Below are 14,967 nucleotides of genomic sequence, written 5' to 3' on the forward strand. Positions count from 1 at the left end.
AAGGTAGTAGGAGGTGTTCAAAAATCTTGCTAAGAGTACAAACTACCGTTATGGGCCTATAAGAACTACAAGAAACCGAATCTTTTCCTTTTTTTAGAAGTGACGTAACGCTACCGCATAAGAACGAGTCGGGCACACACGAACTACTCGAACACATTTGAAAAAACAGTTATAGATGAGATACCAGTTCAAAAGAATTCGGAACAAGATTCAAAACACTAATCCCATCAATATCCAAAGATTTTGATTTTGAACCCTTAATACCTTGAACAATAGCCTACTTTTCAACTGGAATCACATGTCTCTGACATAAACGTGACGGCAATTTTTTTCGAGCAAGTATGAGAAACGCTTATGCACTGCATAATTAACTTTCGAAAATATTTATGAATAATGTTCGATCCAAGATGGACGAGATATAATATCACTAGAACTTGCCCCCGGAAACTTGGCAGAATTTATCACTTTTCGCCACTCACTATTACTTTTCGGAAAAGTTTCACCGGAGTAACGAATGGCACGAAGATGGCGTTTATATTCGAGTTTCGTCTTTTGTTTTAGATCAAACACAGTACCCCGAGAAGGTCGACCACAGGTAGACCAGATTCTTAACCAGAATTTGGCCTTATTCTTGACTTTTTTCAGCAAAGGATCACACTTCCAATTTGGTTTTTGGGTATTCCGCCTGACACAGATCAGCGGGATGGCCACATCTTCAGCTTGCTTTATACATAAGATAATGCCACGATAATAGCGATTCAAATCAGCACGAGCATTGTCAATAATAGGGTACGCATTTATGCGAAGAAGATGGAAAGGAACACGTACGGTGGACAGTAAAGCTCCAAGTGTAGCAAGGTAAAGAGGTATGTTCGCACTAGACCAATCACGTTTTTCAAACCACTTATGCAACATTGAGGGTTGGTTCGAGTATATGTCAGAAGTAACCATAATATCAAAATACAGAGGTAAATGATCATAATCTCTCTCATCTTCATCAACATGTACTGCTGAAGTTTGTAATGAATGATAGCAGATACATTGGTCTAAATTTGAGACAGAACCACTACAGTGGATATACGTAAAACTGAGGTCTTTCGTTAGGACCTTAAATACTGAGGGTAGACACTGAAAAAGCGCTTCCATTCTTGTCGAGGAAATTGTGATGTCACAGTTTAAGTCGCCTATAAGCACCCACTTGTATCCCAGACGCTCAATACCAGATATGAGATTCTTTAATTTATTGCAGGCATTCGCATAGCTGGAGAAGGAAGAAACAGATCTTCTATGATGGGGCAAATAGGCGTTCATTATGATCACGTTGGCAAGCCGGATTGCAAGATGTTGTTCAGAGAATTGGTAGCAGCTAGGAGACAAATAGCTAGGCAGAGATCGCTTAATATACAGGCAAGACCGCCAGAAGGCCTGCCTCGGGTACGGCGGGCATTCGTGATGAAAACAGCATGTTGAGAACTTCGCCTTAGAAAGTTTACACTGCAACTTGGGAGCAGGTGTTCTTGTTAGAGAACAACATCATGATTAGCTAGCTTCTCATCTAGGCTTAACACTTTATCCTTTGTCCCATTGATGTTGGAAGAGCAAACTGAGACTTTATACTCATTCATGATTGCAAGCGAGAAGGTCGTGGAACTTTGGAATTAGCAAGAGCCTTTAGTTTGTAGCAACGAAAACTGCTAGCAACATGACGTCCACTACAATTTGCACACTTTGGGGTGTTACTGCAAGGTGAGTCACTGGAGTTCATATGGGGACCAGAGCACCGTGAGCATTTGTAGTTTTTATCGGGACATTTTGCAGCAAGGTGGTCAGGTGATTGACATTTCCTGCAGCACCTAGGAATTCGCCTATATTCATACACTCGGCATTGTTCATAGCCTATCTTCAGTCCAGATTTAAGGGCCGAAGAAAGAGAAATTTCGTCTTCGAACGTAATTTTCACACAAATTTCAGCTCCCAATTCTCATAGCGTCTCGAACACCCCTGCAAGCTTTAAGAGGCGCAAGATCAAGATCTTGTGCAACGCCCTTCATGATACCAAGAAACTTTTTCTCCACCATTTTTGCTTCAAAATCACGAAAAACCGAGCGCGCAGATTTGCAAAAGTCAGCAGTGGCCACGCTATCGATCTTCACAATCAATTTATCACCAGAGGCTCGCACAGTATCAATGCACTCGTGACCGGAAATACAGTCAATTCTTTCCTTCCGTTTAGATGCATTATCGATATCACGCGGTACATTCGTGATAATAACAGTGGCTTTGCCTATATCACTACCAGTAGCACTCCTCGGGAGGCTGGGGAAATTCAGATCATAAGCTGACATTTTCTCATTAACTTGTGAAAGAGTCTGTTGAATTCCATGAAGCTTAGAAGCTATCCTGGAGTAAGCAACTGCTGGAATACAGGGAACTTCAGCTGGGGAGTGGATAACAAAGACAGGCATGTCCTCAGAAACACTCTGATTTTGAAGAAGTTCTAAAATGTCTTTCAAATGATTCAAAGCTGCATTTGAACCCGTGCGCCTTGGACAGGGCTCGGTCAATTTCGGCAGCGAATCCCACAGGATTTTTTTCGATTTGGCAATATCACTTGACTCGAAGAATTCGACAGCAAATTTTACGATCACTGTAGCTTCGACACCTTTTTCATTATTATACTGCAGAAAGTCAGAACCGGGGCATAAACAAAGCAGTCCGTATCCGAATCAGAGTCCATTTTCATGAAAATAGTCTGTTAATCCAATTCCGAGTATAAAACATAACTATGGGTAAAACACGTCTTAACCGCAGGAAAGCTGAATGGTAGTCGGCTAAATTTCAGAAGCTCATGAAAGGGGCTGTTCTCTCCTCAACGCCCTACTCTTTACGCTAAGGTTTTTTTTACTGTTTTAAAAAGTAGAGAAGATAGAAAAAGTTAAACTTTAGCACAGAGTGCAGGACATTGAGGAGGGAAAAGCCCCTTTCATATAGGGAGTAAATTTAATTTGTTTTAAATTTTATTTTCGCTCCTTACTTTCAGCTAAAAAACTTGTTTTTTTTTATATTTAATTTAGTACTAGAGTCCCTGTGAGTGTCTCAGTTTCTAGTAATATTGACTAAAGAGGGTGTTCAAGAGATTAATTAAACTATTAAACGGCGACATTTTGTTTTTCCGCATCTAATTTTGTCGTTGCTGTCTGAATTTGTTACTATTAACTCAATGAAGAATTAGATAAAATAAGTTGAGGTTGCTATAAATGGACCAACTCTGACAGGAAACGTACCACATTTTCTCCGAATCTTAATTTCGCCCATTTTACATATTTTGGATCTACCAGAGGGAGTGGGTAACCGTGTATGATTATAATTGTGCTTACTGAATTCTTTTACCCATAGAAAATATATTAGCAATCTTCAAGATTCGCTCTTTGAGATTTACCCTTTAACTTTTTCTCGGTCTTAAGTTTAATCTTTGCGTCTAATAAATTTATACACCTTTGTTGACCGTGATTAAACTCGATTCCTAAAAGACCTCTTTTTCAGGGTTAAATCTTTTAGTTAAAAAAATCGTAAAAGTTTGTAAAAGCTCAACATTATAAACATATAAAAAAAGGGAATAAACAATAGGGACATTCAATCTTGAAGATTACTTATGCATATAATTGTAGTGAAAAAAACTATCGTCACTGACAGTGTGATGGCTCTTTTTAAGAAAAACTAGAGGTATCAATTTAAGCAAACTTAAATTAATTTTAATTTAGTAAAACACAGAGGTTAATTAAAGGTCTAAGCTTCATTGAATTTAAATGTTGATTTTTTTTTATAATGGCCAACATCTTTTGCTTACGAATTGTTTTTCTGCATTTTAAAATCATTATTTCAGAAATTAAAAAAAACATATAGAATAGGTTTTAAAATATTCACAAACACACATAGTGTGCTCATTCGGATACAGTTGGTCATTTATCTTCTGCGAAACTTTAGCTGAATATTTTTGCATTAACTGCCAAACGCTAGGTGACATTGAGCTAGAATATTTTAACTTAGTAGATTTTATTTATCATAGACTATATCATATTAGCAATCTCTAAGAGTCACCCTTTAACCTCTTCTAACTCTTACTCGTCAATCATACGTTTTGATTAATCTTTGCAGCTAGTAAGTTTGTTCACCTCTGTCAAAGTTATTGAAGTCATCACTTCCTAGAAGATACATATTTTCAGGGTCAATTTATTTTTTTATTGAAAAACCCTAAAAGTTCATAAAAGCTCAAAATAGTTAACATGTAATGAAAAGAAATAAAGAGCAGGGATATTCCACCTTGCGTCATTGTTGCATACCCGAGTGTGCGGAAGATTACCTATGCTGACACTGGTATACATAGAATGATGACCAACTATAAAATCTGTAAGAAAAAAAAAGGAACAGGTTTTTGACTGATTTAAAATCGCCAATTTTTTGGGAAGTTTCGTCCTTCGAATACTTGTAACGTTGCATCTATAGATCACGGTGCCAGTATTTTAAGCGGTTGGATAGAAGCAGGCTAAAAAAGAGATTTTATTGATTATATGTGTCGATTTTCTATGGGTACCGTAAGTAATTATATTCTTTGGCATTAATTTGGTTTGGTCAATGAACAATTGACCAAATATTACCTGAACAATTGTTTTATGTCATGAAACTATAGTTTTTACAGTTGACAATTAATATAATCAGTTTAAGTAACCCTTGAAGAGTAGCCAAAAATTCCACCTCCCCACCAACAGCCACCTGAGGGTCAAAGGACCATTAAGACCTGAAGGATCTTATAGTTTACTTTTCGTCTTACTCTCCGACTAGTCAACTTGACCCAGAATATCAAGAAATAAATTTGAAACGGTTCTTGTTAATTATATGGAAAACACTCTTTAAGATGTGACAATAGCCGGGTTGCCTCTCTGCATTCGGTTATGATTTTCCTGTTTTGAATGAGAAAAACTACCATGTAGTTATATTTTAATCAAGTACTTAATATATAGTCCTGGTTAGTGGTTGGGTTCCCTACTAAATACCCTACGACTAGGGAGCTTCTGTGACATTAAAAAGAGCTCAAATTTAATTCAATTGAATCAATAAAGGATTGCCATACTAAATAAAAAGCAAGACTTAACGTAAGGATGTACCGCTTTGACTTTATTAAAAAAAAAAATCAAGTATTATTTAATTTCATTAAACATGTAATTAATTCGACATTTTTACATAAATTTACTTTCAACGCCTTTAGTACAGGCACAAGGACTAAATTTAAATAACTATTCTATAACTATTATTATATAACTATTATTATTATAACTATTCTACACTATTCTAATAACTATTCTACTAAATTAAATAACTATTTAGAGTTAAAAGAACCAAATCCCAAAAAAGCCTTTTTGGTTATCTTCGGAAAATAAAACGTGCTCCAATTTTCCTAACTTATTCCGTTTTTGGGCTCATGGAACTAAAAAGTTGAAAATATTTCCGAAAAGCACAGTTTTGTCGCTCATGGCAACCCTGCACGTGGGATTATTATTGTCGTTAGCAAGTATGAATGTTGTGTGTCATATTCTTATGTCATTACTTTATTACTAAAGATCAAAGTCAACTTGGAAAAAAGTTTGCTTTAGTCAATACTATGACCCTGAAATTGCTATCACTTTCAAGAGCGTGTAAAATGTCAGATTTTGGTGGAATGCCACTTCTATTTTATCCACTATTGCGAAACTGTTAAGAATAGGCACAATAACTGATTGGTTTTATTTGGGCTGAATGGCATAGTATCTTCATCTTTTTCTCAATGAAGCTTTCCAAATCTTATTGACCGAAATCATAAAATTAGAAAAGTTCTGGCTAGATATATTTGTTAAAAATGCTGTAACAAAATTAAAATTTGACTTGCCGAATCAGTAAACATCAGCCAAATTTACCACCACGGCGCATAAACAAAAGCATGCTTCCTAAATCGTTAGTTTATACTCGCCATTTGAATTCCCTTGTACTTAGAAACCAGCAAGCAGTCGTAAATCGAAAGGGGCGAAAAAAGGTCTTCTGAAAGGGAGCTCTCAAGGAGAAGTTATTTCTTGGTATATTGGGAATAATTATTTTGAAATAAGCACATGTATTTTTTCAAAACTCTTTTTCAAAATGAAATTAAAAAGATATGGGAAAATATCTTTTTCTTTTAGTAATTATGGATAGGCTATAACTGAAAAGGAGGGTCCTAAAACGGATTGGGCTCAACATGACATGGTTTTCAAATTGATTTGAACAAACTTTTGCGAATTGAGGAAAACGAATCAACAATCCTAAGAAATGCATTCTGACTACATTCGGGCATGCATCGATGATCTAGTCTAGTGTCTAATACGAGCCGGATATCTGAAAGCCATTTTTGACTAAACAGCATATGCTAAACACAATCTAGATATGGGCACAAAAGCATAAACTGTATTTTGACCCTTAGAAGAGTGAAATGGTAGTATCAATGGATAAAATGAATTGGAAAGTTTTCTTTGCTTTTAATAATGTAAGGTCATTCGAAATCACTTAAAAACAGATGAAATATCTCGGAATCATAACTGACGCCCACTGTTCATGGAAAGTGCGGAATTTATCGATTCCCTATTCCAGTGCTAGAGAATAAAAATATCAAGAAAAAATCTCTATGGACGTTTTAACGGCTCGTATTTTATCGGTCATACCCTGTATAGTATAAAACCTTCCTTGTGTCATTAATGGCCTTCTAGGTACCTTTGATAAGGTGTGAATTTTAGATTTACTTGAGGGGTTATCCCCTTTTGTAACTTCGTGCACATCTCGGAATGTCACATTTGCCGCAAAGTTTTGCAACGCGTGGCACAGTTATACCATGCGTTGTACAGTCGGATAGTTCTAGCGCGATTGCCACACTCAGCCGGGTATACGTTAGGTCTGGAAGTCGGCAGCGCCTTGGATTTAATATTTAAATCTAATGAAACCAACTACATTTTACATTTAATTATAAGGCAAATGATACAAATGCATTGAACCCATCAATTTTATGCATGTTTGGATTTTTATTGCATTTGAAGTAGCTCAAAAATGGAAAACTTTGATTTAAGCATTTTTAAATGGTAAAAACAATAATTGTTTCCACTTTATCTTGATTCTTTGTGTCCTCACCGGAATTCGTTAGTTTATATTAACAGACCTGCAGGCGAAAAAACACTAAGGAGCTTGTGGTCAAAACTACTTTTAAAGTATTTAAGACGCATGCCATGAATATAAAGTGTTATCTAGGTGGCACCGCTACTTACTAGTGTGGCCAGATCTTGACTCATTTGCTGATTGGTTACCGAGTATGACCTTTTTTATGCATTAAATAAAAAAAAAAATTAACTGCAAGTAAGGAGCGACATTAAAACTTAAAACGAACAGAAATTATTCCTTATATGAAGGGGTTGTCCTCTCCTCGACGCCTCGCTCTTTACGCTAAACATTTTGATTTTCAAAAAAAGCATATTAACTTTTGTTTTGGCTAAATGGCTTTCTCATAGTTTCGATCGGATGATTTTGGTAAAAAAGAGGAGGGGGAGGAGGCATAGTAGCCCTCCCATTTTTGGTTACTTAAAAATGCAACGAGAACTTTTTATTTCTTTTTTTTTATGAACGTCTGTATTAGTAATGAATACACATAACTTATGAATTAGCTTTCGTAGCGAACTTCCATATTTGTATATTTTTATTGCATATATGAGGGGGTCCGCCCCCTCGTCAATTCCTCGCTCTTGACACTAAAGCTCGAATCTCGTCCCAATTCTTTAAGAATTAGTCCCGAATCACAAAGACCGTAGACTAAATAGTTGAAATTAATAAAAATATTTTAGCCCCCATCCCAATGCGATAAACTCCCCTGAAAACGTCTGTACACTTCCCAATAACTATTACTACATGTAAACAATGGTCAAAGTTTGTAACTTGCAGCCCCTCCTTTGGGATTAAGTCGTCCCTAAAGATATAGCTATTAGGTTTTTTCACTATGCTGAACAAAATGGCTACCTCAAAATTTTGATCCGGTGACCTCGGGAAAAAAATGAGCGCGGGAGGGGGCCTAGGTGCCCTCTGATTTTTTTATTAGTCACTTAAAAAGAGCATTATAACTTTTAATTTCTGTTAGAATGAGGACTTTTGCGACTTTCCACAACCACTGGGTCGATACGATTACCCCTTGGAAAAAAAAACGAAAAAAACAAACAAACAAACAAATAAACACGCATCCGTGATCTGTCTTCTGACAAAAAATACGAAATTCCACATTTTTGTCCGTAGAAACTTCTACAGTAAGGTTCTCTGATACGATGAATCTGTTGGTTTGATTTTCGTTAAAATTCGATTACTTTTAGGGGGTGTTTTCACCTATTTTCTAAAATAAGGCAAATTTTCTCAGGCTCGTAACTTTTGATGGTTAAGTTTAAAGTTGATGAAACTTATCATATTTGATGAAACACATATATTTTAAATCAGCATTTAAAATGTGGTTCTTTTGCTGTAACTATTGGTATCAAAATCAGTTTTTAGAGTTTCGGTTACTATTGAGCCGTGTCGCTCCTACTACAGTTCGTTACCACGAACTGTTTGATACCGCTTTTTATTTATTTCATAACCTTGTTTTGCCTGTATGTCAAATGTATAAATGTAACACATGTGCAGTGGTTTTTAGAAAGAGGAGGGATACTCCTCAAAATAAGGGATAACATACATACTGTTGAGAACTAATGTAAAATGAATTTCCTGTCCCTCTACCAGGGGGCCTGGTGGCTCCCAGGTACGTTTGGGGACTGTGTCTGCAGCTTCGCGGATATGAGAAAATAATAACTGTTAAAAATTGGGGTAATGTAAAATTAAGAGATCGTAAAACAAGGACTTGAAAGTTGAGCAGACACAAATTAGAATGAAATTAAATACTGTTCTGGACAAATTTTCGTTCTAAATTGTATGTTTTATGTCAGAAAAAAAAAGTTAAAAGACTTGTCCATTGAACTGAAAATATCTAAAATATAATTCATTGTATTTTTCTTTTATCCAGGATTTTCTGGTTTTAAAACGCCAAACATATCGCATAATTTTAAAGCTTTTCCTGAGTTTCAGATACGCAGCTTTTCTAGAAGATCATTCACGCTTTTTTAGTTTCCATATCATAGAAAGACACAATAACAATTGTAATCGTATAATCTTGTAGTTGGCCCCAACTTTTAGTGACTGTTGATTACCTCGTATGAAATGGAGATAACTTTCAAACAGTTCGTCGTAACGAACTGTAGTAAGGAGCGACCTGGCTCAATAGTAAACGAAACTCTAAAAAATGGAATTTTGATACCAATGGCTACATCAAAAGAATCGCATTTTAATGCTGGTTTTAAATATATAAGTTTCATCAAGTTTAGTCTTACCCATCGAAAGTAACGAGCCTGATAAAATTTGCCTTATTTTAGAAAATAGGGGAAAACACCCCCTAAAAGTCATAGAATCTTAACGAAAATCACACCATCGCATTCGGCGTATCAGAGACCAAGTTGTTTTTTTTCCAGGGGTCATCGTATCGACCAAGTGGTCCTAGAATTTCGCAAGAAGGCTCATTCTAACGGAAATGAAAAGTTCTAGTGCCCTTTTTAAGTAACCGAAAAAATTGGAGGGCATCTAGGCCCCCTCCCACTCTCATTTTTTCTCCAAAGTCAACGGATCAAAATTTTGAGATAGTCGTTTTGTTCCGCATAGTCAAAAATCATTATAACTATGTCTTTGGGAATGATTTACTCCCCCACAGTCCCTGGGGGAGGGGCTTCAAGTTACAAACTTCCACAAACTTTACATATAATAATGGTAATTGGGAAGTGTACAGACGTTTTCAGGGGATTTTTTTATGGTTTTGGGGTTGGGGTTGAGGGGAGGGGGCTATGTGGGAGGATCTTTCCTTGGAGAAATTTGTTATGGAGGAACAGAAATTCAATGAAAAGGGCGCAGGATTTTCTAAAATTACCATAAAAAAACAATGAAAAAATAAACATGGAAAAGTTTTTTCAATTGAAAGTAAGGAGTAACATTGAAACTTAAAACGAACAGAGATTATTATGCATATGAGGGGTTCTAAAAATACTTTAGCATAAAGAGCGAGGTATTTAGGAGGAGATAAATACCTCGCTCTTTATGCTATAGTATTTTTAGTAATTTCAACTATTTATTCTACGGCCTTTCTGATTCAGGGGTCATTCTTAAAGAATTGGGACAAAACTTACGATTTAGTGTAAAGAGCGAGGTATTAACGAGGGTACAAATCCCCTCATATACATAATAAAAGTTTGTTACGTAATTCTTAAGTTACGTATATTTTTTACTAATAAAAAATTCGTTAAAAATTAAAATTTCCCCATCCCTAGGGGAACTAGGCCTCCTTCCCCATCCCTTATTTCTCAAAATCGTCTGATCAAAACTAAGAGAAAGCCATTTAGCCAAAAAAAGGAATTAATATGCAAATTTCATTTTAATAATTTATGTGTGGAGAGCCAAAATCAAACATGCATTAATTAAAAAACGTTCAGAAATTACATAAAAAAACTAGTTTTTTTAATTGAAAGTCAGGAGTGACATTAAAACTTAAAATGAACAGAAATTACTCCGTATATGAAATGGGTTGTCCCCTCCGCAATCCCTCGCTCTTTAAGCTAAAGTTTGACTCTTTGCCACAATTCTGCTTTTTAAAACAAATAAAAGCTTTAGCGTAATTAGCGAGGGATTGCGGAGGGGACAACCCATTTCATATACGGAGTAATTTCTGTTCGTTTTAAGTTTTAATGTCGCTCCTTACTTTCAGTTAAAAAAACTAGTTTTTTTTATGTAATTGTAATTAAAAGGTTGCTTATGTAGCTGCCACCACGTCTGTAAACATCTAAACAGTATTGCCAATTTACGACGACGCTGTTTGAAGAGGGGAATGCAAGAATGTGTTTTAAAATGTAGGAATATTTTTGGTTTCCTAGATTTTTTCGATGAAAATGCCCAAAAAGGAAATTTTTAAATGAAAACGCCCAAAAAACGTATTTTTCAAAATCTTTGTGGCAAGCTTTGAATCTAGGGAAGCGAATATTCTCCCTCATTCAAATGTCCCTTGAACTAGCGAATTCCGTGGATAATCATAAATGGGACGACACTGGATATAAATCACCGCACACGTACCTTTAACACGTTTTATTTACAGTAAATTATTTATTTATGATCGATTTTGCTACACTATCTTTATCTTTTTTTAAAATCCTGTAAAATCGTGGATAATCTGTCCGTGGTAATCAGAAGCTACTGTACTTGTCCAATCACAGATATAAATGGCCAACTGAAATTTATTGTTTCGTCACTTGACTCTTTTTGGACAGAGTCAGTGTGTGGCTTTATCCTCCACGTGCGCTTGGAACATGTTTGGTAAATCCCAATGGAATTTCTTTGCTGTTCCCTGCTTATTTAAAAACTGACACAACTAAGTATGATGGACCAATTGAAATTGAAGTAAACCAAATATATTCCAAATTGCTATTTTCCAAGTAGGGCTTTGTGCCAAGGTTTGTTCCTTAAATCATAAGGAACTCTGCCCTCGGGGTCCCTGACGCCTGCACACTCGTTTTTTTGTGATTTTTTGGTCTTTGGCTTGCTTTGACTGTTACTGTGCTTTATACAAATTTTCCCTGACTTCTGCATGTTGCAACTATCAAACTGCTTGACAGTGCCCATCAACCCCTTTTTTACCCTGCTTTGAAACTTAGTGCTCTGCCTGTTTTTGATTCATTTTGCTTGCTTAATTTATTATTGACTGAGGGCTCCCCCCTCTACTTTTAGCCTATTTGTTATGATTTATTTTACTACCTTCTTCTTTTTGTGATTTGATTTTGTTGTTTTACCTGTTTGTTTTTAACCTTTGAGTTTTTTTTTATTTGTTATGACTAATAGTACAGCTAGTAGCCCTGTCACCCCTGACCCAAATAACTCTAGTGTTGGGATTTTGGCTTTAGGTGTTGAAGGTCCAAATGAAACCAATAGGTTGTTGACATTAGGTAGTAGAACGGTTACTGCAAAAAAGAACTGTTTGAACGCCTCCAAAAGCATGAGTGCAGGGGCCATTATAGTTCAATGTTAGAAAGACTTGGACCAGATGGCTCCATTATCATAATAGTTGCAAACCAATCAGTAGCTACTGATCTACTTTCAATTTCAGATAAAGCAGTGAATTGCTGTAAGGTAAAATTTGTGCATGGTCCTTGCTCCTACCCTGCTTTAATCAGAAACAGAAAAGGTATTGTATTTATCCTGTCCGAGGAGGTCACCCATCTGGATGATTTTGTCAAAAATTGATAATAAATTTATAGTATTAATGTAATGATTGATGATTGATTGAATACAACAAGTGACATTGGCCTTTAAAAACCCAAGCTCATGAGTTATCCCATTGGTTTGCACCTTCAATCAGGATGTTCAGTTCCCTCTGAAAATCACCGTTTGGGGTGCAAAATATACAGTTAAGCAGTTTATCCCCGGGCAATAAAGTGCTTCAATTGCCAAGGTTTTGGCCACATGGCCTCAAAGTGTCGCAGAGTCAGAAAATGCCTACTGTGTAGTGTACAACACCCAGAATGAATGCCCCCATTCCAAAACAGTAAAGCAAGATCAAGTACTCAAGTGCCCTAATTGCAATGATAACCATGCTGCTAACGCCAGGGAGTGCCCAGTTTTAATGGAGAAAAAAGCAATTGTAACTTATTCTTCCACCAATAATGTCCTCATGAGCTCTACTGCTGAGGTCTTGAAGGGACTTCCAACACCAATAAAATATGTCCCTGTAAATATATGCGGGCTACTACTGAGGTGTTGAAAGGACTTACAACACCAATAAAATATGTCCCTATGGCCCATAAAGACTCCTTCCCTTATTTGGCACCTAACCATCTTCAAGTTGAGGAACTGAACAAGAAGTATTTGACCATGTTTCAAGATCTTGCAAGGCAGATTTCTTACATGACCCAGATAATAACACCACTTTGCAAATTAGTCTCAAAGATACCACCAGTTGGTCTTGAAAATGCAGCCCCTAGCCCGACCAAAATTTCTGAAAACCTAACAGAGTTGAATCAAGCCCAACAACCAGCAATGCCCCTCCACAAACCAGCAGCCGTGGCAAAGTTTAAAGAAAATGTAAAGGAAAGGAGGCTGTACCTAGCCCAGGATGTAGTGGAAATAAGCTGCAGAGACTGAGGTTATCCCCCTCACACACCATTCAAAAGCTCCCTTTCAGTGTTCAAATTAAATATCCAGGGATTCAACCATTCAAAAGCTCCCTTTCAGTGTTCAAATTAAATATCCAGGGATTCAACCAAGCCAAAAGAAAAGAACTCCAAAATATTTTAGTCCGGCATGCACCTGATATTTTCCTACTTCCAGAGACTATCTTAAAAAAGAGAATACTGTCCACGATTTAAAAGGGTACAATATTGCCCTTTGGGACAGAGTCCACAAAAAGGTTGGTGGCCTACTGTCACTTGTGAAAAATGACCTAGTTTTTAGAATGCATAACCGCAGTCCACAAGAGGAAAGGAAGATCGGTATAATTGACATAAAACTACTTGGAAGTGACAAGTGGAATAGTATTGTTAACTGTTATGCTCCCAAGACAAATAAATTCTCCCTGAAACAATTCAAACTGATTGTGAACACATATTGCCCTGTGAAAATAGTTAGTGGTGACTTTAATCTACACCTCAGAATTTGGGACACTGTATCACCAGAAGATTCATTACAGCCCCTCTAACCAATTACTTCCTGGAACCCGAAAATAAGCTGTAGCTTGCCACCCCCCAAAGACGTGGCTGAAATACACGGCTGAACCCACAGACAGGGAAGTACTCAACCATTGACCTTATGTTCACATAAATAGATATTGCATATAATGCAGAAATCCCCAAACCCAGTGACTTTGACTAGGACCACGAGATTCTATCATTGACACTGCAGATTAGCCCAGTAAGGTCAGTGTACCAACCAGTGAAATTCTGGAAATTCCAAGACGAACTCTGGAACTCTTGGAAACACAACTTAGACCAAAAGGCTTCAGAAATTAAGACAAGTGATGAGTCAGTGGAATCATTATCTAGTAATATTACTACAGCTATCATAGCTTCTTCAGAAAGAATATTTGGTTACAAAACAACCTCATCCCAAAAGACAAAATTCTACTCCTAGATGGGACAGTAAATGCCAAGAAGCCTACCTACTACCTAGAGAAGAAAAAAAAATTATTTCTCTAGATACCCCTCAGTTTAAAATAAAATAGTTTTTAAGCAAAAGACAGCAGGATTCAAAAAGACACTAAAGACTGAGACACAAGATGGATGGAGAGGGTTCATCGAAGACAAATTTAGCCACAACACTACTGTTTGAGAGCTACGGAGAAATTTCCATTTTTTCAGGTAAAAAAAGAAGAAAGCCAACCCTTTCAGAAATACAGATGAGAAGGACTAAAGAATCTTCAACCAGTGGGAAACTTAATCTCTTCTTAGAGAAGTTTCTGAATGTAGATACACCATTACAGTAAACACCTCATCAACTTTTTCTTAAAAATGGTACTGTTCCCTTTTCTCATTTCAGCTGTCAGGAAGTTAAAGACACCATTTCAAAGCTCCAGCCTGGTGCAACTGGCTCTGATAGAATTTACAATTTGATGTTGAAAAATTTGCCGGATACATTTGTTGAGCTACTGACAGAGTTATTCAACAGATCTGTCATAGAGTAATCAATAGCATCTGAGTGGAACAAGGCAACAGTGATCTCACTTCTCAAGACAGGAAAAGACCCTAAGCTGGTTGATTTATAACACCACATATCGCTAACCTCTTGTGTTGGAAAACTAATTCTGAGGGTAATGAAAAAAAGAAT

At 36.6% G+C, this 14,967-nt stretch overlaps 1 protein-coding gene across 1 annotated transcript in view; it reads left to right on the forward strand.

The window, feature by feature from the left end:
* Nucleotides 1–4,458: 4,458 nt before the first annotated feature.
* The window catches only part of LOC136031498 (peroxidase-like), an 80,323-nt gene continuing 69,814 nt past the window's right edge, over nt 4,459–14,967 (forward strand). The window contains exon 1 of the mRNA XM_065711152.1: nt 4,459–4,592. Coding sequence (XP_065567224.1) covers nt 4,569–4,592 — 24 coding nt within the window. The 5' untranslated portion in view covers nt 4,459–4,568. The remainder of the gene's footprint in view (nt 4,593–14,967) is intronic.

The sequence above is a fragment of the Artemia franciscana genome, chromosome 9 (assembly GCF_032884065.1).
Source record: "Artemia franciscana chromosome 9, ASM3288406v1, whole genome shotgun sequence".
Lineage (NCBI taxonomy): Eukaryota > Metazoa > Arthropoda > Branchiopoda > Anostraca > Artemiidae > Artemia > Artemia franciscana.